At 40.9% G+C, this 21,595-nt stretch overlaps 1 protein-coding gene across 2 annotated transcripts in view; it reads left to right on the forward strand.

The window, feature by feature from the left end:
* The window catches only part of LOC148899117 (transducin-like enhancer protein 1), a 43,232-nt gene extending 27,656 nt beyond the window's left edge, over positions 1-15,576 (forward strand). The window contains exons 7-20 of one of the 2 annotated variants that reach the window (XM_088994144.1): positions 626-842; positions 975-991; positions 4,905-5,018; positions 5,183-5,236; positions 5,440-5,589; positions 5,686-5,824; positions 6,934-7,136; positions 8,976-9,052; positions 10,359-10,608; positions 11,284-11,531; positions 12,179-12,326; positions 12,450-12,600; positions 13,564-13,640; positions 14,008-15,576. In XM_088994144.1, the coding sequence (XP_088850270.1) occupies positions 626-842; positions 975-991; positions 4,905-5,018; positions 5,183-5,236; positions 5,440-5,589; positions 5,686-5,824; positions 6,934-7,136; positions 8,976-9,052; positions 10,359-10,608; positions 11,284-11,531; positions 12,179-12,326; positions 12,450-12,600; positions 13,564-13,640; positions 14,008-14,115 (1,953 nt within the window). In that variant the 3' untranslated portion in view covers positions 14,116-15,576. The remainder of the gene's footprint in view (positions 1-625; positions 843-974; positions 992-4,904; positions 5,019-5,182; positions 5,237-5,439; positions 5,590-5,685; positions 5,825-6,933; positions 7,137-8,975; positions 9,053-10,358; positions 10,609-11,283; positions 11,532-12,178; positions 12,327-12,449; positions 12,601-13,563; positions 13,641-14,007) is intronic. The other variant, XM_088994145.1, reaches the window with a different exon arrangement.
* The last annotated feature ends 6,019 nt before the right edge of the window (positions 15,577-21,595 follow it).

The raw sequence follows: 21,595 nt of genomic DNA on the forward strand, positions 1-21,595 counted from the left end.
AGTCCCACCTCTACTACAATCTGCTATTTTATTATTTATCATTTTATCTATGGTTTTATTGTTCTGTGCTTTGTTATTATTGTAGTGTCCTTGGGTGTTTTGAAAGGCGCTTGAAATTAAATGTATTATTATTATTTCTATATTATATTTGGAAAACTCTTTTTATTCATTGATATTGCGCCTTATAAATCCGGTGCGGTTTATATATGGAAAGTTTTAAAATATAATAATAATAATACATTTAATTTATAAGCACCTTACAAAACTCAAGGCCACTTTACAGCCACAGGTTAAGGTTTGAGCAGTGGCAGCCACATGCGCCAGCGTTCACTCAACCCGGAAGTAACTCAAATAAATAGAAATCTAGCTGGCTAATAGATTGCTTGTTGTGTTAAGTTAATTCTGTCTCCTTATTGTCTGTTACAAATTAGCTAGACAGCTATTTAGATAATAGCTAGATAGCTAGATACCTATATAGCTAATACCATTCATTCGGGGTGCGCTTTATACTCCGTTGCGCCTTATACACTGGAAAATACGGAACACACGATATTTGTATATGCATACTATATCTTCTCGACTCGCCATTCAGCCCTCTTGTGTTTCTGTCTGTCTCCGTCGACAGCAGCATCTATCCCAACACCACGGCGGCACCCCTGTGCCCCTCACACCTCACCCTGCCGGCCTGCACCCGTCTCAGCTGGGCGGTTCGGCCAGCCTGCTGGCGCTCTCGGGAGCGCTTGGTGCCATGCCCCCGCATCTCGCGGGGAAGGACGCTTCTGACAAAAAGCCACACCTTTCCGGAGCTGATTCACACCACGGAGGACCGGAGAATATGAGAGGTCTTACTTCATTATTCCTTAATGTTACCGAAATTCCACTGCGGATTCATTGGGAATATTTGCATTTTTGACAGTTACTCATTTTAAACTTGTTTTCTCTCTTTTTATATCGTGATGTCACATTTTCGGCAGATCGGGAACCTGGGACAGTAAGTACCTTTGCTCATAGTTCTTTAAAAATAATTTTGCAACCAACGATAGGAAATCAGTTCCCTGGCCTCTAAATTAAAAGTTGGTCAGGATGCAGTGGCTAAAGAATTATGGACACTTAACTCATTCACTGCGATTCTCGAATTTATTCGGGAATTGAAAATATGATGTGGAGCACCATTGCCGAATTTGTTCGGGTTTTGGTTTTTCTTGCGGGGGGTGTCGATAAAGCGCTGGTCAGACCTCTGGCAGACCTTTTGTACAGCCGTCCCCATTTTAAGCTCAGATAACTCCAGACCCATATAACTTAGAATTAACTCTTTTTTTCTGATGAAAGAAGAGAGTCTAAGATTTCTTATGCTGCATTTAGTGTTTATGTAGTCCCAAGACTCAATATTCAGTGGGTCCTGCAATTTGAGTGACAATGACAAAAACCATGGCACTGGAGTAGATACGTTTTTGCACATCGTCTGGCAGTGAATGAGTTAATGGCCATGCATTTGGTGCATGCAGAAAACACAATGCAAAACATGAACACAATACACCCCCATTGCTGATCGCTTTGCTTACCTTATGGCTTTGTCATGATGGTGGTGCTGTGATATCCAGATGTTACATGTAAATATTTGATCATCGGAGAAGGAATTCAAACGTGTCAATTTGACAATGTTCAGAAAGGTCTTGGCAGATCACAAAAAATATATTACAAAACAGATACCTTGTTAAATTTCACATCAATACAGCAGGTCCTGTATTTTGTTTTTTTTTCGACTTCTTCCTTTCCTTACCGCTTACTTTCATCACTTTGCTGCTTTGAAATGTACAGTTCTCCACTGTGAGTTAATAAAGGCTAATGCAATCCAGTCTGATAGATGACCCAGGACTTGAGAAATCCAACTAGAGAAAAATCTACATTTTAAATCTTCACTTGACGATTGAAAACTGGGACCTTGTAGCACTCTAGCCCAAGTGCACCTGTTGAACTTCCTCCCCCTCCTCATTTTCCACTCGTGGGATCATTGAAGCCCGCCTCACTGTGACATTAAGCATGCCAATGCCTTGTAATTGTTTGAACCATGCGTTCACACCTAAGCGGCATCTGTGGCTATGCTTGACAGCCAAACTGTGTGTGTATGTTCGTACACACACACACACACACACACACACACACACACACACACACACACACACACACACACACACACACACACACACACACACACACGTGTGAGCGTTTATGTATTCTCTTGGGGATGGAAGAGGGTTGGGGTAGCTTTGGTTGCTTGCTTAGTTCTGCCCTGGAGCCACTCTGAACTCCTTTCTCTGCCAAATGAGGCTTTTAGCTCTCTCTCTCTCTTCTCTCTCTCTCTCTCTCTCTCTCTCTCTCTCTCTCTCTCTCTCTCTCTCTCTCTCTCTCTCTCTCTCTCTCTCTCTCTCTCTCTCCCCCTCTCTCCCTCTCCCCCTCTCGTTCACACTCACACTCCCCAAACTCAGACGAGCCTTCATTGTTGTGCCCATTTAACACCTCAGTGAGCAGATAACCCCCCGCCTCAACCACCCTTCCCCTCTCCACCGCCCCCTGATCCCGACCGTAAAGACTCTCATTGTGTTTAATATCGCCACCGCTCAGCGGGGAGGGCTTGGGCAAGAGGGTGAGGGGCGACGGTGCGGCAGTCATTTGACACTTGAGCATGAGCGTGCGTGTGTATGTGCGTGTGTCTGTCATGCTAAAAGAAAAGAAGGGGTCTTCTTATATTTTGTGGGTCAGCGCACTGTGCTCAGCCCACTAAAGCCCGATTATAATGGGGGAGGCGGGATAGGAGTGGGAGTACTACTGGGGGCTTTGGTAGAATGCAGATTTTCCACCCTTCATCCCCCCCACTCCCCTTGTCACCCTTTTTTCTCCTCCACACACTCACACCTTTCCTCCATCTTCTCTGTCCTATAATCCCCTCAATCACCCCCCTTTTTCTCACCCCTTTCCCTTCCTCTTCCATTTATTCCCCCACACCGCTCACCTCGCCCCTCTCTGTCAGCGCTTGCCCCGTGCTGCTTCGGTGTGTGCATGTGTGTGTTTGTGTGTGCTGGATGCACATTTCATTGACAACCTGAGACTATAATGGACTCGACATGAAGCTTTAATCCATTAACAATAGGAACTGTTGGTCAGGAGGCAATTGGTGGTGAGGATGGTGGGGGTGCCTTGTGTGTATTCGTGTGTGTGTTTGCATGTGCACATGTTGGTGACACACAAGTGTTATGCAAGCAATACACACAAATGCTTTCACAGTCAATTACACATTGCGCAAACACATCTCAGCACACACACACACACACACACACACACACACACACACACACACACACACACACACACACACACACACACACACACACACACACACACACACACACACAAAGCCATGAGAAGCTACGTGGTTAGATTTTAAGAGCCACTTAATATAATCATCAACTTCAGAGGTGTGCGTGTGAGTGCCGCCGCTTAATTTGCGCTCCCGTGAGCTCTTAACCTATTTTGGTAATAAATCTGCTGCCCTGTTTTTCTAACCTGCTCGCCGTACACACGAGCTTAGTGGCTGTCATTAAGAAGAAAAGTGTGGTCATATTCCCTTTCAGGTTACGGTGGGAAATTCTTGTGTGGGGAAAAAAATGAAGAGTGAGGTATGCAACTTGACAAGGGTACAGGGGCCCTTCAAAACATAGTGTCCCAAAGTGACTATTGAATGGCGAGTTTTGCCCAAAAACACAAATTTAGCAACATGTGATGAATGTATCCATTAAAGCCAGTCTTTTGTTACTTTTCATCTGATTTTAGGGACCAGGGGGAACTCTCAAAAGTTATGATCAAGGCATAGTTCCAGTTCAGCGCAACACAACCGCTTTTTGTTGACACTTCCTGGTAAAAGCAGTCCAAGATGGCACCCGAGTAGGCAGCCGACGGCAAGTTCTCTCACGAGCCTTGCTTGCCTTGTTTTTAGGTTTTCTTTTGTCACTTTGAGTTGTTGTGCATCATGTGGAATGGATCATCAAGGAGACTCAGCTGAGTGGTTGCGCCTTTACGGCAGAACGAATATGCCAGCACTGTTTTTGATATGTGAGGAATGTCTGTGCAATTTGACTGTCATCGCTGGATAGCTCTGGGGCCACTGTGCTTTTTTTGCACCTGTAATGGGCAACATTTTCACAGCCCCACTTTGTTCAGCAGAAATGTTGGTCCTGTTGGAACTGTCGCGACTTGGAATTGAAGCGGATTTACATGGGGCAGGAGATGTGAGACAATCTCTTTTCATCAATGGTCGCTCTAGCCTCGTGTTTGCTTTCAACATTTAGCTTTTCCATCTCTGATCCACTGGTGAAAAGGACGCTTTCATCCTCTCCTCTCAACAACATCCATCCTCAACAAAGAGGGTGCAGAAAGTGCTTAAGATAGAATGACTGTATGTGTCTCTTGTGTTGTGTCACATTATTTAGTTTAGTTTTGTTTTTTACTTCAAGCCGCAAGAGTGGCTGCCTTTACAGCAGATCCTGTATTTTTTTCTACTTCTTCCTTTCCTCTTACTTTTATTACTCTGCTCCTGTGAAATCTAAATTTATCCACAACGAAGCTAATAAAAGCTAATCCAATCCAATCCAATTGGGTCAAACAAGCCACATCTGCCAAAAAGTATATAAGCAAATATTAAGCATCCAAATATGAGTGAAAATAAAAACTGCCCAATACTTTCAACTTCAAGGTTACATCGTAGGCATGATTGTGTGTTTGCTCTTTTTAGCGATCCGGTTGCTTTGTTTGCATATTTGTCATAACGCTTCAAAATGGTATTTATTAAATATAATGACTGACAAACATGATAACAGTGAGTTAAAAAGCATTTTTCTTCTCTGGTGCAGAGTAACTCGCTGCTGCCTGAAAGCCTCCGCAACTCGGATAAGCGACGGAACGGACCCGATTTTTCAAACGACAGCAAGAAGCGCAAAGTGGAGGACAAGGACTCAAGTCACTATGTGAGTGAGGCTCACTTGTCATGGGGTGGAACACAATGACGCCTCTGTTCACTTACCACACGCTAATCCACGTTAAAACCAAATGCTTTATTTGCACTTTAAATATTCATCATTTTATCCGTGGATTATTCAATGAAGCGGTAATGGATTGTTTATCCTTGCAGGATAGCGACGGGGAGAAAAGCGATGACAATTTGGTGGTGGATGTCTCAAATGAGGTCAGCCCGTCTGCGCTACTCCATTTCATCAAGCCTCTTTTTTTTAAGTCGATTTATGCAAAACGTCATTATAAGCCTGTGGAGACACGTTTGATTGACATTCATTGAGGCCCACGTGGGAATCTTCCTTGAATGCTAACAGGTTTATTACAGGAATTCTGCTCGCCGGTAATTAATTACCGGGATGGTTATCTCTCGGGCAGGAGCAGCCCTCGCCTCGCGGAACGCCCCTCCCTTCCCCAAGGGAGAACGGCTTGGATAAAGCGCGCCTCCTCAAAAAGGACCCCTGCAGTCCCGCTTCGACCGCGTCGTCAGCGAGCTCCTCTTCCCTCAAATCCAAAGAGATGGCAATGGTTGGAATCTTGTTTGCATTCTTCTGGTTTCCGGGGGTCACATATCGCAACCGGCGAAGGTTAACGAAAACGTTTTTTGTTGTGTCTGTGCGGCAGCGAGACAAAGCAGGCACCCCCGGGCTCAAGTCAAGCACGCCCACGCCGAGAGGGGATTCCACCCCGGGGCCGAGCTCCACACCTGGTGTGCGGCCCAGTCTGTCAAAACCCCCCTCCATGGAGATCCCCCATCCACCGAGTATGTCTCTTCTTAAAGCTAAGATATGATTCACAGTGTCTGCAAATAGTCTAAAATTAGGTTTCACTCATTGAAAATATCATTAACTTATTCACTGCCAGACGATGTGCAAAAACGTGTTCACTCCAGGGCCAGGTTTTTTGGCATTTTCATTCAAATTGCAGGACCCACAGAAGATTGAGTTTTAGGAGTACATAAACATTCAAAGCGGCGTAAGAAACCTATGACTCTCTTCTTTCATCAGAAAAAAATAGTTAATTCCTAAATTATATGGGTCTGAAGTTATCTGTGCTTGAAATGGGGTGGCTGTACAAAATACAATAAAATACGTATTGAAGTTATAACAAAACGTTAACATGGAAAACGGGAAGTGCTGCCCCCTCGTGGAAGGGAAAAACATGGCCAGAGATCTGGCCAGCGCTTTATCAGTATCCTTAACCAGAAAAACCAAAGCCCGAACAAATTCGGGAATGGCGCTCCACGTCATGCTTTTCAATTCCCGAATAAATTCAGGAAGGGCAGTGGCAGTCATTTATGGTCATGGTTCAAATTGTGATATTTCCACGCACTTTAAATATGGTTTGCGAAATGCAGCATCGGTGATGCTGATGTTTATACCACTAAATAGTTTTAATATAATTGCGTATGTCTATTAAAATGTATTTATCCAGTTCAAGGTGTCCATTCTTGATAGAGGTTAGAATGGCTCTCACTTTTCTGAGGTTTAGGGTTCAAATGTCACTTCTTCTGTATTTGTTTCCTCTAACTTAGTCCCCACATTCTCAACACATTCGCATTAGGGTCACTGAAGACTCTAAATTGTCCATAAGTGTCAATGGTCATCTGTGTGTTCTCTGTGATTGACCAGTCCGGTGTGTACCTTTGATCAAAATTAGCACCTTGAGCGCACCCCCAACCCTGATGCACAATAGAAAATGAATGGATGGAAGGCCTCCCACGGAAGCAGGAGGAATATTTATTGATCTTGTCATTTCACTACTGAGGCAGTGAAAAGAAAACGTGTCGATAGCCATCCCTTCAATCGTGTCACATGACTTTAATTTCATAGCTCCTATGTAAAACTATCTGCGTTCTTGGCCTCCTCTCAGCTGCAGGTCTGAGAACCCCGCTGGCGGTGCCCGGCCCATATCCGGGGGCGTTCAGCATGTTACCTCACGCGGCGGGGATGAATGGCGATCTGGCCGGGGCAGCTAGCGCCGCCGCCTACGCTGCCGGACTGCACAACATTTCGCCTCAGATGAGTGCCGCCGCCGCCGCTGCTGCGGTGGCAGCATATGGCCGCTCGCCGATGGTGAGTAGGGGACTGTTGTGACTAGCTGAGGGCTGGCTGTGTCGTGTGTGTTGGCTTGTTGTGCTTGTCAACCCCCAGTCCTTTGTGTGTCCGAGGCAACACGGCATCTCAATTAGTGCAGCCAAATTTGTTATTTGTCACGGCCTTCATTCATTCATCCATTCATTCATTTATTCATTCATACTTATGTACATTATTCATTCTTGCGTTTAGGAAAAGTTGGCAGAATTACATTCGGGTAATTCATTGTTTTGGCCACCCTATTCATTTGTCCTGCACTCTGATTATTATTATTACTATTATTACTATTATTACTATTATTACTATTATTATTATTGATTAGATTGCATAAGCCTTTATTATTATTATTATTATTATGAATTATTATTTTAATTATTACTATTATTTTTATTTTCTTCATTATTATTATTATTATTGATAAGCCTTTATTAGTCACATTATTATTATTAATATTATTGTTCTTGTTATCTATTGTTGTTATTATTACCATTAGTTTTATTATTATAGATTAGATAAGCCTTTATTAGTCACATTATTGTTATTATTATTATAATAATTACTATTGTTAATATTTTATAGTTATTGTTGTTTTATAGTTATTGTTGTTGCTGTTGTGACTATTTTTATTATTATTATTATTGATTAGATTACACAAACCTTTATTATTATTATGAATGATGTTGTAACCATTGTAATTTTTATTCTTATTATTTTAATTCTTACTTTTATTTTTATTTTCATCATTATTATTGATAAGCCTTTATTAGTCACATTATTATTATTATTATTACTATTAGTTTTATTATTATAGATTAGATTAGAAAAGCCTTTATTAGTCACATTATTGTTATTAGTAATTATTATTTTTAATATTAATATTATAGTTATTATTGTTGTTGATGTTGTTGTTACTATTTTTATTATTTATTATTATTATCATTATTATTATTATTATTATTATTATTATTATTATTATTATTATTGATGAGATACGCCTTTATAAGTCTTATTATTATATTATTATTATTATATATATTTTTTTTTTTGAGTGGTGGATAAAACTGTCTGCCTCATAAAAGAAAAAAATGCCGACCAAAAATAAGCAAAACTCTTCAACCTAACTAGCATGGGTGTAACAATGTGTTAACGCAGCATGAAGGTGTGTTTATTTACTGCCAAGCTCATGCTTTTTGTTTGATTGTTTAATATTTAGGGCCTGAAAGTATTTTTCGTGCAAATAGTTACTGGCATTATTTTTAGTTATATATTTTTTTTCATCTTAATTTATGCAACAGAATGTCATTTGCAAGGCCCGGCTGGTACTTTAGCGTAGGTTAGAGAGATACGTCCAAATTTGTTACGTTGTTTAACGAGAACTCGCTGTATTTGTTTCGTTTAGTCTGAAGGGGGAAGGGAGGTGCGTTTATTTTCCAACGAGCTCATCACTCATTGCTGTATTTGCGCAGCGTTCATTACGCTGTTTAAATATGTTCAGTCAAGTGGCGCCTGTGTCTGTGCAACAGTTTGCCGTAACTCTGTGTGTACTCAGCAGCTGTTTGTGTGTCAGGTTTGTGTGTGTGTGTGTGTGTGTGCGCGCGTGTGTGTGTGTGTGTGTGTGTGTGTGTGTGTGTGTGTGTGTGTGTGTGTTTACATACTCTTAACACTTGCCGTTCATTTTCAGATTGTGTGTGGTTGTTTGCTTAGTTGCTCACGAGACATGGTAATGCACTCTATTAGTACCAAAATATTGTCAGCGCCTGTGGATGTTTTTTGTTTGTTTGAACTGTGCTCATAAAGTGTGTGCTGTCTCTCATCAAGGTCGGCTTTGATCCGCACCCTCACATGCGGGTTCCCGGAATGCCTCCCAGTCTGTCCGGAATCCCTGGTGGCAAGCCGTAAGTGACTTTTGCGGCAGCTTGTTGGACTAGCGTGAAAACCTATGAGGTCGTCGGATGCATCTTTGCTATTAACTCATTCACTGCCATTCCCGAATGGATTCATTTTACTACACTATAAAGAAAATTTAAAGCACATGTGTCAAAATTAAGGCCCGGTGGCCAAATCTGGCCCGCCACATCATTTTTTTCGGCCCGTGAAAGCAAAGTCAATGTCAAGTGCCATTAAGCTTGCTAAAGTCCCAACCCAAATTTTTCACATGTAAACCACAATGACAGACATTATTTTTTACTTCAAATTTGAAAACTAGTTATTCATTAATTTGTTGTGAGTTCTGTATGTAATATGTGGAGAAGATGAAACATTCTAATTTCTTGTCCAAATTCCCAACGGCCCCTGATAGGAAACCATAATTATTTTGTGGCCCGCAGCTAAAAATTAGTTTGACACCCTTAGTTTCAAGCTACTAACTCATAATAAAGAGATTAGCAACCCGTTGTTGCAGTTTTCATATAATTACCTCATTCATTGCCATTCCCGAATTTATTCAGGAAATGAAAATATGACATGGAGCGCCATTCCCGAATTTGTTCGGGTTTTGTTTTTCCTTGCTGGGGTGTCGATAATGTCACGATTTGCGAGGTGGCGATGGACCCCAAAAAAGCAGGCAGGAGGAAAGAGCAGGGTGCATTTGACAAACTGTTTTAAAATAAAGTCAGCAGGAACAAAATATAACAAAACCATGAATAAAAATATGACAAGATGAAACAAACCTGACAGGGTGAAACAAACAATGACCCGACACTGAACGGTCATGCCTGGAGTCCTTTTTGCCACTGATTAAATCGACCAACACTTGGGCAGCTGCAGGCGAGGCCGACAGCACCACCCGTTGGTCGCCAACCCGAACGTGACATTTAAAGCACTGGCCACACCTCTGGCACTGTTTCTGGCAGCATTTCCCTTTGTTCCAGGTCCAGCTATTGTTAAACTGCTATATAAACTAATATGTTCATATTGCATTGTATTTTGGACAGTCACCCTCATTTCAAGCTCATATAACTCCAGAGCCATATAACTTAGGAATTATCTATTTTTTGATGAAAGAAGAGAGTCTAAGGTTTCTTATGGTGCATTGAATAATTAAGTAGTTCTAAAACTCAATATTCTGAGGATCCTGGAATTTGAGTGAAAATGACAAAAACCCTGGCACTGGAGGGGACACATTTTTGCACATGTCTGGCAGTGAATGAGTGAATCAACAATCCATATTTTGCTTCTTTTTCCCTGGTTCTGTTCCCTTAGTGCCTATTCTTTCCACGTGGCGGCCGATGGCCAGATGCAACCGGTTCCGTTCCCTCCAGACGCCTTGGTGGGCCCGGGTATCCCCCGCCACGCGCGCCAAATCAACACGCTCAACCACGGCGAGGTGGTCTGCGCCGTCACAATCAGTAACCCCACGCGGCACGTCTACACGGGCGGGAAGGGCTGCGTCAAGGTGTGGGACATCAGTCACCCCGGTAACAAGAGCCCAGTGTCACAACTTGACTGTTTGGTGAGTTTTTTTTTTTCTTCGTAAATCGCATAATGAAGTCATTGAGACAAAATGGAGTACACCACTTGGCAGCCCAACATATTTTCCTCACTTGATTTAACAAATCTATTTCTAAAATGTGAGAAGTGTGGGAGATCTCACATGCTTGTCGTGTGTGGTGTACTTGAGACAAGCCACACATACAATGCGCTACACACATAACAGTGTCTTTGCTAGAACTACGAGCGCCATTCCCGAATTTGTTCGGGTTTTATTTTGTCTTTGGTGCCGATAAAGTTCTTGTCAGACCTCTGGCACTGTTTTTGCAGCATTTGCCTTTTGTGCAGCCACCCCCACTTCACACTCATGTTACTCCAGATCCATATAACTTCGGAATTAACTCTTTTTTCCTGATGAAAGAAGAGAGTCTAGGGTTTCTCACGCTGCATTGAATGTTTATGTATTCCTTAAACTCAATATTCTGTGGGTCTCCTGAAATTTTAGTGAAAATGACGAAAACCCTGGCACTGGAGTGGACACATTTTTCACGTCTGACAGTTAATTAGTTAAACGGTTGGTGGAAAAGTAGATACACACTGCCGCAAATACCTCCAGGCTGCTTTTCTCAGCGTGGCACATACAGGAAGTAGTTTAAATCAAGTGACAAAAGTCCGATTTCTTCACCTGTCCCCTTAGAATCGAGACAACTACATCCGTTCCTGCCGTCTCCTTCCCGACGGCCGCACGTTGATTGTGGGCGGCGAGGCCAGCACGCTGTCTATCTGGGACTTGGCCACGCCCACCCCTAGGATCAAGGCTGAACTTACGTCGTCGGCGCCGGCGTGCTACGCTCTAGCGATCAGCCCGGATTCCAAGGTGTGCTTTTCGTGCTGCAGCGACGGAAACATCGCTGTGTGGGACTTGCACAATCAGACGCTGGTTAGGTAAGACCATGCACACATACACACATTGCATCATTGGTTCATAACATTTACTTTCTGTGACCAAAATGTAAAGGTTAACATTCAATACTCACCCCATTCATTTATTTAGCTATCTAGCTCTATCTATCTATCTATCTATCTATCTATCTATCTATCTATCTATCTATCTATCTATCTATCTATCTATCTATCTATCTATCTATCTATCTATCTATCTATCTATCTGTCTGTCTGTCTGTCTGTCTGTCTGTCTGTCTGTCTGTCTGTCTGTCTGTCTGTCTGGCTATCGAGACAGATTGATACTGCAGCTAGCTTGCTAGATAAAGCGATAGATAGGTAGCTAGCTCTATAGATAGCTATCTCTATTTATTCATGTATAATATATTTATGTATTTGTTTATTTATGTATGTATTTATTTATTCATGTATTTATTTATTCATTCCATTTATTTTTTTGGGGGGCGTTGCAACCAAGAAAAAAATTCTAATACAATGTTGTTTGAGAGCCTTGATACCAATGATGGCAAAGACAAAAAGTCTCTCATTTCTGTCCATACCCCTTTTTTTTTTTTTTGCATCCACAAGTCAGTGTCCACATTTAAGCTGTGCGTGTGTTCGTACCCCCCACCAATGTCCCCTCCCCACAGGCAGTTCCAGGGCCACACAGATGGAGCCAGCTGTATTGACATTTCCAACGATGGCACCAAGCTGTGGACCGGAGGCCTGGATAACACCGTCCGCTCGTGGGATCTGCGAGAGGGACGTCAACTGCAGCAGCACGACTTCACTTCGCAGGTGCGGCACTCCAAAATACCCACATGGCCATGACAAAAAGTTTACCACAGACCAGCGGCCCCCTTCCAACACGCCGATGCTCGCATCGTCGCCGGTAACGCTAGCTCTCCATTCTGTGCCCAGATCTTCTCCCTTGGCTACTGTCCGACCGGAGAGTGGCTGGCCGTTGGCATGGAGAGCAGCAACGTTGAGGTTCTCCACGTGACCAAGCCGGACAAATACCAGCTTCATCTGCATGAGAGCTGCGTGCTCTCCCTGCAGTTTGCCTATTGCGGTAAGAGCTTTGTTTGCCTTCTGCTACTTGAGGTCGGTGTTTGTCCGACCGACTGTGAAGCAAGACTTCCTTTGAACACCGATGATTGAAAACAAAGAAATTCCGTTGTATGAATGGCAGTGAATGACGATGCGGGTTGAAGGTGCCCTTTTGCCATCTGACGGAATCTTTCATTGTCCTGGATAAAGATATGTACGACTGTTGGGCCATTTAAGTGAAAGTGGATAATTGAGAATCACTTTAACCCTTTCATGCAACCTGTAATCTGATAAGATGATAAGTTCTCCACTATAGTAACCACTGTCCCTGAAAGGTTTAATTTAGGGAATAATTATTATACATAAATAATTAAATACATGAAACCATAAAAAGATAGGTAAGGGTAAATTGTATAAATGAATAAAAAAGATAAGTAGATAAATACATAATTAAATAAATGAAAACATAGGTAAAGAGGTAAATAGATAAATAAATAGATTAAAAAGATGAAGAGGTAAATAGATGAATACATAAATAATTAAATACACGAAAACATAAAAAGATAGGTAAGGGTAAATTGTATAAATAAATAAAGATGGAAAAAGAGTTAAGTAGATAAATACATAAATGAATAGATAAAAGATAAGTAAGTAAATAGATAGATAAATAAATAAATATATGAAAAGATAAAAAGCTAGCGAGAGGTAAATTGATACATAAATAAATAGGGAAAAATAGAGGTAAATAGATAAACACATAAGTAAGCAATTATAATTCAAATATAAATACATACAATAGATAAAAAGATAAAGATGTAAGTAAATAGACAATAACAATAATAAAAATAACTATATACAAATAAACAAACACATACACAAACAAGCAAATAAATAATTGTGTAAAAAAAAAACTTTAAAAATTGCTGTGACCATTTGGTGGCCTCAATGCACCTTATTGATTGACTGTCCGTCTTTTTTTCTGCAGGTAAATGGTTCGTCAGCACCGGGAAAGACAACTTGTTAAACGCATGGAGAACTCCCTACGGCGCCAGCATATTCCAGGTAGGCGCCGCTCGTGCTTTGACGGATTAATGAATGACTGGATGAAACGTGACCGCAGATCCGAAAATATGGCGTGCCCCTCGCTAATAATAATAATAGGTGGAAGGAGGAACAGGATCTGAGGGAACGAGAGGGAATAGAAATTTGAAGAAGGTCAGATAGTTATGGGGGGGCAAGGTTATGGATGGAATTTTAAAGTAATATGGCCTCCTTGACATTGTGGATCCAAAAGCATACTGAAATATTTTTGTAAGGAGTCAAAAGGGAGTAAGAGGTCTGTATATGGTGTTGCTTTATTGTGGCCTGACAGCTCCCTTTATCTTCATTCTTAAAAAGCTGTCTGTGTGTTTTTTCACCTGCCCTACAGTCTAAAGAATCATCCTCGGTGCTCAGCTGTGACATATCTGTGGACGACAAGTACATTGTCACTGGTTCCGGGGACAAGAAGGCCACTGTCTATGAGGTCATCTACTAACACGCCGATGAATGGCTCGTCTGTACCGTGCATTTTTAGAGCCTGGAATCGAGCACCGCCAATTTCTTTGTCGCAACTTGGAAAACGAGAACAAGGCAGTCAGAAGCGTTTCTTTGTCCTCTTTATTTTCGGGATCATGAAACGGGCAACGGGAACCACCATTTTTTTTTTTACGGAGTTAACACTGAAGCCAATAAGCATTGCTGGAAAACGGCGAGCGACGACGAAAAACGGTGAACATGAGCCAAGAAGAATCTCGGAGGCGGAGAATGCTCAGAGCCTGTTGGCTCTTTTGCCCTATGAACCTCAGCTCCCCGCTTGGAGACGCCTACGCCATCTTACCGTGACCTCTGCTGTCCTTACAGGGAATCCACCTACACACACACAAGCAGATCCATTCCTGCCATCGATTGTCTTGAGGCACATGCAACATTTTACCATCTAATAGCTAGGTGGCGGACCTTATTTCACTTCCTATCAAGCCTTGAAATAAAGTATAATGGAACAAATATCTATAATGAGCATTTTTGAGGAAAAATATTTGATGTTTCGCAACATCTCCCGTCGAGTGGTTCTCTACATCTCGGCTCAGGCACTGGTTGAGTTTCTCCATGTGCTTCTCGAACTGATGCATTTTATTCCACATATAAACTCTCCATGGGTGTCAATGTGAGTGTGAATGAAACAAACACAAATGATGACAAATTCTCGGGAAAAAAAAGAACGATTGATGTTAGTTTATATTTGTCCTGAAACTGACTAGCGTCCAGTCCAAGGTCAAGTCAGTCATGATAATTTCAACTAGCGCGACAGAAAATAAATAGGTGGGTAGTGGAGCTTTTTCCAAAGTTTCCTCCATCAGTTTCCTAAATGAAAGAACTAAACGGCAAACCAAATAAATATCCATAAAAGACACTTTATTTATGCAGGACCTGACCTAAACCCTTCTTTTGAAAGTTTTTTTTTTAATTAGAGAAGGGCATCGGAAGTCAATGAATTCATCCTTTATTCACAAAAATATTTGAATGAAAGAGTCTGAATGTTCTGAACTTCCGTTTCCAAGCTGCATGCCACAGTGACAACTCAGTTGCTTCAAACGCTAGTTAATCAATAAGTCTTAACCATCAATGGATGATTGATAATCGGTCTGGATAAACATGGCTCGAACCGTATTCCCTAGACAAAGAACGATGAGCATCAGCATTTGTGCATCTTTTGAAAATCCCAAGAATTCCTGACTGTGTGCTTATGTTGTTTTTTTTGTAATCTATTTTTGTCCATTGAATGTTTGTAAAAATGTACATAAATCTTTCTTTTTGTTTTGGTTGCTTTCTTATGGAGCGTTGTTTAGAAAGTTTTTTTTGTACATCTTTTACATGGAAAAGATATGTTGAAAAACAACTAAATGGTCTTAACAGCTAATCTGAAATGTTTAGATAAATGTTTTTTTTCGTAAATGACTATTTGTTGCAATTGGTCTTTTTTTTAACACAAAAACACCATCTTTTTTTCCTGCTTTGAATTTTAATACGCTATATAGAAAATTTAAAGCACAAATTGTCAAAATTATGCCCCGGGGTCCAAATCTGGCCCGCCACATCTTTTTTTTCGGCCCATGAAAGTTGTTAAAGTCCCAACTAAAATGTCAATTTGTCCCATGTAAACCACAATAACAGTCATTATTTTTTACTTCAAATTTGAACTACTTATTCATACATTTGTTGTGCGTTCTGTATGTATATGTATATGTGGAGAAGCTTAAACATTCTAATTTCTTCAAATTCATAACAGCCCCCAAGACAAAACTGTAATTACAATGTGGCCCGCAGCTAAAAAATAGTTTGACACCTTGGTTTAGAGCTGCTAACTCGTAATAGGGATTAGCAACCCGTTGTTGCAGTTTTCATCTGATTAACTCATTCACTGTCATTCCCGAATTTATTCGGAAATTGAAAAGATGACGTGGAGCGCCATTCCCGAATTTGTTCTGGTTTTGCCAGACCTCTGGCAATGTTTTTTTCCTTCCACGAGGGGGGAGCATTTCCCGTTTTTCCATGTTAGCGCTTTGTTACAGCTTCACCTATTACAGCTGTTGTTAAAGCCATATATAAACCAATATGTATTGCTTTGTATTTTGTACAGACGCCCCCATATCAAGCTCAGATAACTTCAGACCCATATAATTTAGGAATTAACTTTTATCTGATGAAAGAAGAACGTTTAAGGTTTCTTATGCTGCATAGAATGTTTATGTACAGTGAACCCTCGTTTATTGCGGGAGATACGTTCCAAAAATAGTCCGCGATAGGTGAAATCCACACAATGCAAAACTACATACTGCAGAATGAAACTTTTTTAATAGTTTAAAGAATGGTATTGTTAAACAATATTTTGCTACTGCGCCTATTCGTCTGGAGTCTGCTGCGCTTTTTCTACTGAAGGGGTCTTTCTCTGAGAGAAGAACATTGTTATCGGTAGTTGTTGGCACTCTCTTTTTTTAGCAAGAAGATATTTATCAACCGACATGGCCCTCTTTGTAGAAGCAGAATGCTCCATGAGCTGTTCAAAGTCAGTGTGTTTGATTTTATTCTGCTTTGTTTGCAGTGTTTTCTTTTAGTTTGTTTGTTTGCACATTTGCATGCCATAAAAAATTACCTGAAAAAAATCAGCGATGCACTGAAACTGCGGTATGTGAACCGCGAAGTAGCGAGGGATCACAGTAGTCCTAAAACTATATTCTGTGGGTCCTGGAATTTGAGTGAAAACGACAAAAACCCTGGCCCCAGTAGTCCTAAAACTATATTCTGTGGGTCCTGGAATTTGAGTGAAAACGACAAAAACCCTGGCACTGGAGTGGGCACATTTTTGGCAGTGAATTGGATTTGATTGGATTTGCCTTTATTAGTCTCGCAGTGGAGATAACAAACAGTCACATTTTTTTAAAAGATACAGTATATTCCTAACTTTTATTTGTACTTTGCTCTGGTTACTGACGACAAAAGCTGCATGAATCCTTCCACTTTTTTTCATTGATGTGCCAGTGTAACCGGTGTCATGCTGAATGGTTCCAGCAGCCTCAAGTAAGTTATTAAATCATACTTTGAAGTAACTCATTATTTTGCTACTCTGCGACTATGTGCCTCTGTGTCCTGACTCTTCCTACAGGGGCCATCCATTGATCCTCGGGCTCAACGTCACATTCCCGTTTCACCGCTGATGAGCATCAACCACGGTGAGTCACAACCTCAGTCAAACTGCAATCTTTTTTGCTGTAGTTTTTAACGCATTCAATGTTTGTATTCGGAGCACGGGTGGCGAATGAGCACACTTTGGCTGAGTCAGTTCGGGGGCGTAGCTAGCTATGCTCAATGCTAATGTAGTTAGCACTGTTGCATTTTTTTCATTTTCTTATTTATGTCGTTCGTCAGAGCAAAATGTTTAAAGACAAGTTAGACCAGAAAACACACATGTTGAATAATGTCTCTACATTAATATTTTTGATAATCAGCATATCTGGTGGGCCACTTTAACAGGTGGAGTAAGAAAGGTAGCAACTATGAACTTTTATGCTAGCAAACCAGACTGGAGGAGTTCCTGAACTCAAGCCTCGTGAGTTTCATATGCCGAGAATAAAACAGTATTACTTTTAAACCTTTTTTGGACGAGTACAGCAGTTTTATTCTCGGAATTGTATGCTGCTTTCATTTTATTGGCCCATGTACACTGGCGCGGACACCATGCGTGTCGATAAAACCACATTGCAGCAGCTGTTCAAATCAACCGCATGTTAAATAACACCCGAGCCCAATCCGCTGTTTTATACTAACACCCACAACAAACAGACTCTCAGATCTCGCTCCCTCTCGTGTAAAACTGTAAATCTGATCAATTACTGTGAATGTTTAATTCTCCATCCCGGGTCTCGTAAATTCGCGCACTCGCGCAGCCGCATGCTCGCAGCCGCACGCTCGCACGGGCAGTGTGAAGCGATTAGGAGGCAATTACAGTAGCGGCGGTGACAAAATGAAAGCTGATCCTGGGAGGAAAAAAAGGGAGACAATGTCATTGCACGCTCAGAATGGGGCGCAGTGAATGACAGCGTTCTCTTTTCATCATCTCCTCCCCCCTCTCTCCCTGATACAGTGACGGATTATTCCACCGTAAATCTCCCAAATCCCTAATCCTATTTAACTCAGCACCACGTGTAAAAAAAAAAAAAAAACAAATAAATAAAACATACAAAAACAAAACAAAAAAAGCTCTCCCACTGCTATGCACAATGTGGGACGTGGGTGCACCACCGCGTCCCCCCTATCCCTTCATGGCCCCATTGTAAATATTGAAGGCTTGGAATGGTTCGACTTGAAGCGGTATTAAACGATTAAGGGATGTATAACATTATGAAAAGGGAAACATTCTCAAACAATTTTTTCATCACAAAGATTGGAAATAGAAATATGTTGCTCATAAAAGATAACAGGCAACGTTTTAAAGTCATATTGTCATAGGTTGTGTAATTAAAACAACATTTAATTAAAACTAAAATACAGTAAAATTACTCACCCTTTGACAACGTGTAAGAGAGAAGAGGAAGATTGATTTTCATAGATATCGCTGTAGTGTGTCATGAGTCTATTTACCAACCAATAATTAATTGTATTGCTCTGACGGGCTCGACCCTTTGTAGTTATCAGATAAAATAAAATAAAATAAAATGCACAAAAAAAATCAAGCACAGATTTTCCAGGTTCTGTTTATCATCTGTCGCGGTTTGGAATTGAAGCGGATTTACGTGGGACAGGAGCTGTCTTTTTTTGTCATTGGATGCTACAGCTTCGTGTTTGCTTTCAACATTTAGCTCGTAGCAGACGTGCACATTTCACCATGATGTCCCTGATCCACTGGTGAAAAAGATGCTTCGATCCTCTCCTCTTTCATCTAGAACTGCTTCATACAGCAAAGTGCAGAAAGTGCTAAAGATTGAAGACTGCGTATTTTGTTTGTGTCACATTAATTGTTATTAGTTTTTTTTTTACTTCAAAATGGCGCTGCGAAAGTGGCTGCCTTTACAGCATCTCCTGCATTTTCGTTTTGCTGCAGTGAAATGTAAATGTATCCATTGTGAAACAAATAAAAGGTCATCTAATCAAATCTAATCTTTTATTTTTTTTATTACGTATACAGATAATTCATGATTCCCATGAATAATTTGTCTGTTGCCAAAATAATAAAACAATTTTTAAAATTGCAACTATGAGTCTGTGGGTGCTAAACAACAAACATGTTTAAGTCCACTTCACGTGGAAAATGTTGTTAGTTGCTCAGAAAAAGAAGATCTCAATTACATTTCAAATTCATTAACTCGTTCATTGATTTTTCTTGTATGTGTGTGTGTGTGTGTGGGGAGGTGGGTGCCGATAAAGCGCTGGTCAGACCTCTGGCAATATTTTCCTCTGCCATAAGGGAATGGGAAGGGAAAAGGGAATCCATTTGGCCTTTCCCTTTTTCCATGTTACAGCTTCAGATGCTGTTAAAGCACTATACAAACCAATGTGTATGTATTGTATTGTATTGTATTGTATTGTATTTTGACAGCTGCCCCTATCTCAAGCACAGATAACTCCAGACTCGTAACGTTCAAAGCTCACAAACAAGCACTTCAATGAAATTCTGAAAGTGTGAGCTATAGTCAGGACATGACACCTGTTATTGATGCACTTGTACAGGCAAAAGATGCCAAATATCAGGAACAAAGAATGGTTAAAAATTCCTTTCTTTGTAAATGTCATTTAATCTTAAAGTGCATTACTATATTCTTCAATACCAATTTATTAAAGTTTTGGGCTGTTGGAGAATCATTGGGATCAGTTGCAATGCATATATGTGAATAATAAAAGTAAATTGCACATTTGTTCATGAAATGAAATGAATGGAAATAAAAGGAATGTTCATTAAATGTCATCATTTTCCTCATGTTCTTGTGCTTCTTTACACCAAAACTAATGAAAGACATGATATTTTGGTTATTTATAGCATGTATGGTATCATTTCAATGGTCCGGCCATATGTGGCCCACCATGTCAAATGAGTTTTACACCCTTGGTTTACGTAGCCCTAAAACTCAATATTGTGTGGGTCCTGCAATTTGAGTGAAAATGACAAAAACCCTGGCACTGGAGTTGACACATTTTTGCACATTTGGCAGTGAATAAGTTAACAGGCTAAAATATGTTTCAAAAATAATCAACAATTTTATGCCACAACTGGTGGGCCAGACTTTTGTCCCACCGTGACTTAAAGGACAACCGACACCTCCGGACAAGTTGTGTCCATAATTTGTAAAATGACTTCTACTGAGCATATTTTACAAAGATTCCACGGCATATAGCTATATTTTACGTTTTAAGACTCGCACTGAATATTCAGGAAGTCTTGTTTTCGAGTTGATGACGATGCCTGACGTGATGTCACGTCGGGAACGCCCCTGAACGAGAAAGTGACACAATGCATTTTGCGGTACTTTGTTTGGTCTGAAAACTTTGTGTTGATCCGTGTTGATGGCGAAATTAGAAGGAAAACACATAAATAACGCGATGGTGAATCGTTGTGTGTTGCACCAAGACTACTATTTGATACTAGTTGACACAAATTTCCAGCAGACAAATCAGCCCATTTCGAATGGAGCTTGGGCGCCATCTTGTGCATTTTCTGGGGACTACATTGGAGTCCAGACGCCTCAAAATGATACGGAAGAACTTCTTTAATCGATTGCAAACATTTATGCTTTCCTCTTCAGAACTAATTGAATCATAATCATAACTGGATGAGTAACAAGAAAGTGTCTTCTACGAATCTGAAGCCATTGTTTTGATTCTAGAGCAAGGCAAATATGTCCTGGCGTGACATCATGAACAAGGGGGCGGGACCTTCTGAATCTCGCCACTTCCGAGGTCATTTTTAAGTAGTTTTGGGACACTTTTTTCATTTTTATTGGTGTTTTGCATTTGACTAAAAATATCAGCCTGCCTGTTTTTGGTATTTTAGATGCTAAAAAACGTTTTTCTGATGTCAGTTAGGAAACAAAAAAATAGTGTTGGTTGTCCTTTAAATAATAAAGTCTCGTATCCTCTTTTTTGTCCATTTTTTTTAGCGATTTCTAGCCAAAAACTCCAGACAGGTTACTATGCCATCCCTGTAGAATTTGTGTGTTTTTGTGTATGCACAAGACCTAACTAATGAGCTTTGTGTTCTGCGTCTCCCTCCTCCTCCCACCAAGGTGAGCTCCCATGCTGAGGTGATGAAGCCCCGCTGGAGCTGCAGGTATCAACTGCAAACACCTGCCCGTTTGCCGCATGAACATACAACACGCACGCGGGCACAGGCTGCTGCACAACGCCGATAGCGCAGCTCTGTCCTGTCAACACGGAGGATAATCAGCTGCTGGGGATTGTGGGTAAACTGTAATAATCCTTCACATGGA

This window comes from Hippocampus bargibanti, linkage group LG04 (assembly GCF_051943395.1).
Source record: "Hippocampus bargibanti isolate YZ-2025 linkage group LG04, ASM5194339v1, whole genome shotgun sequence".
Classification (NCBI taxonomy): Eukaryota; Metazoa; Chordata; class Actinopteri; order Syngnathiformes; family Syngnathidae; genus Hippocampus; species Hippocampus bargibanti.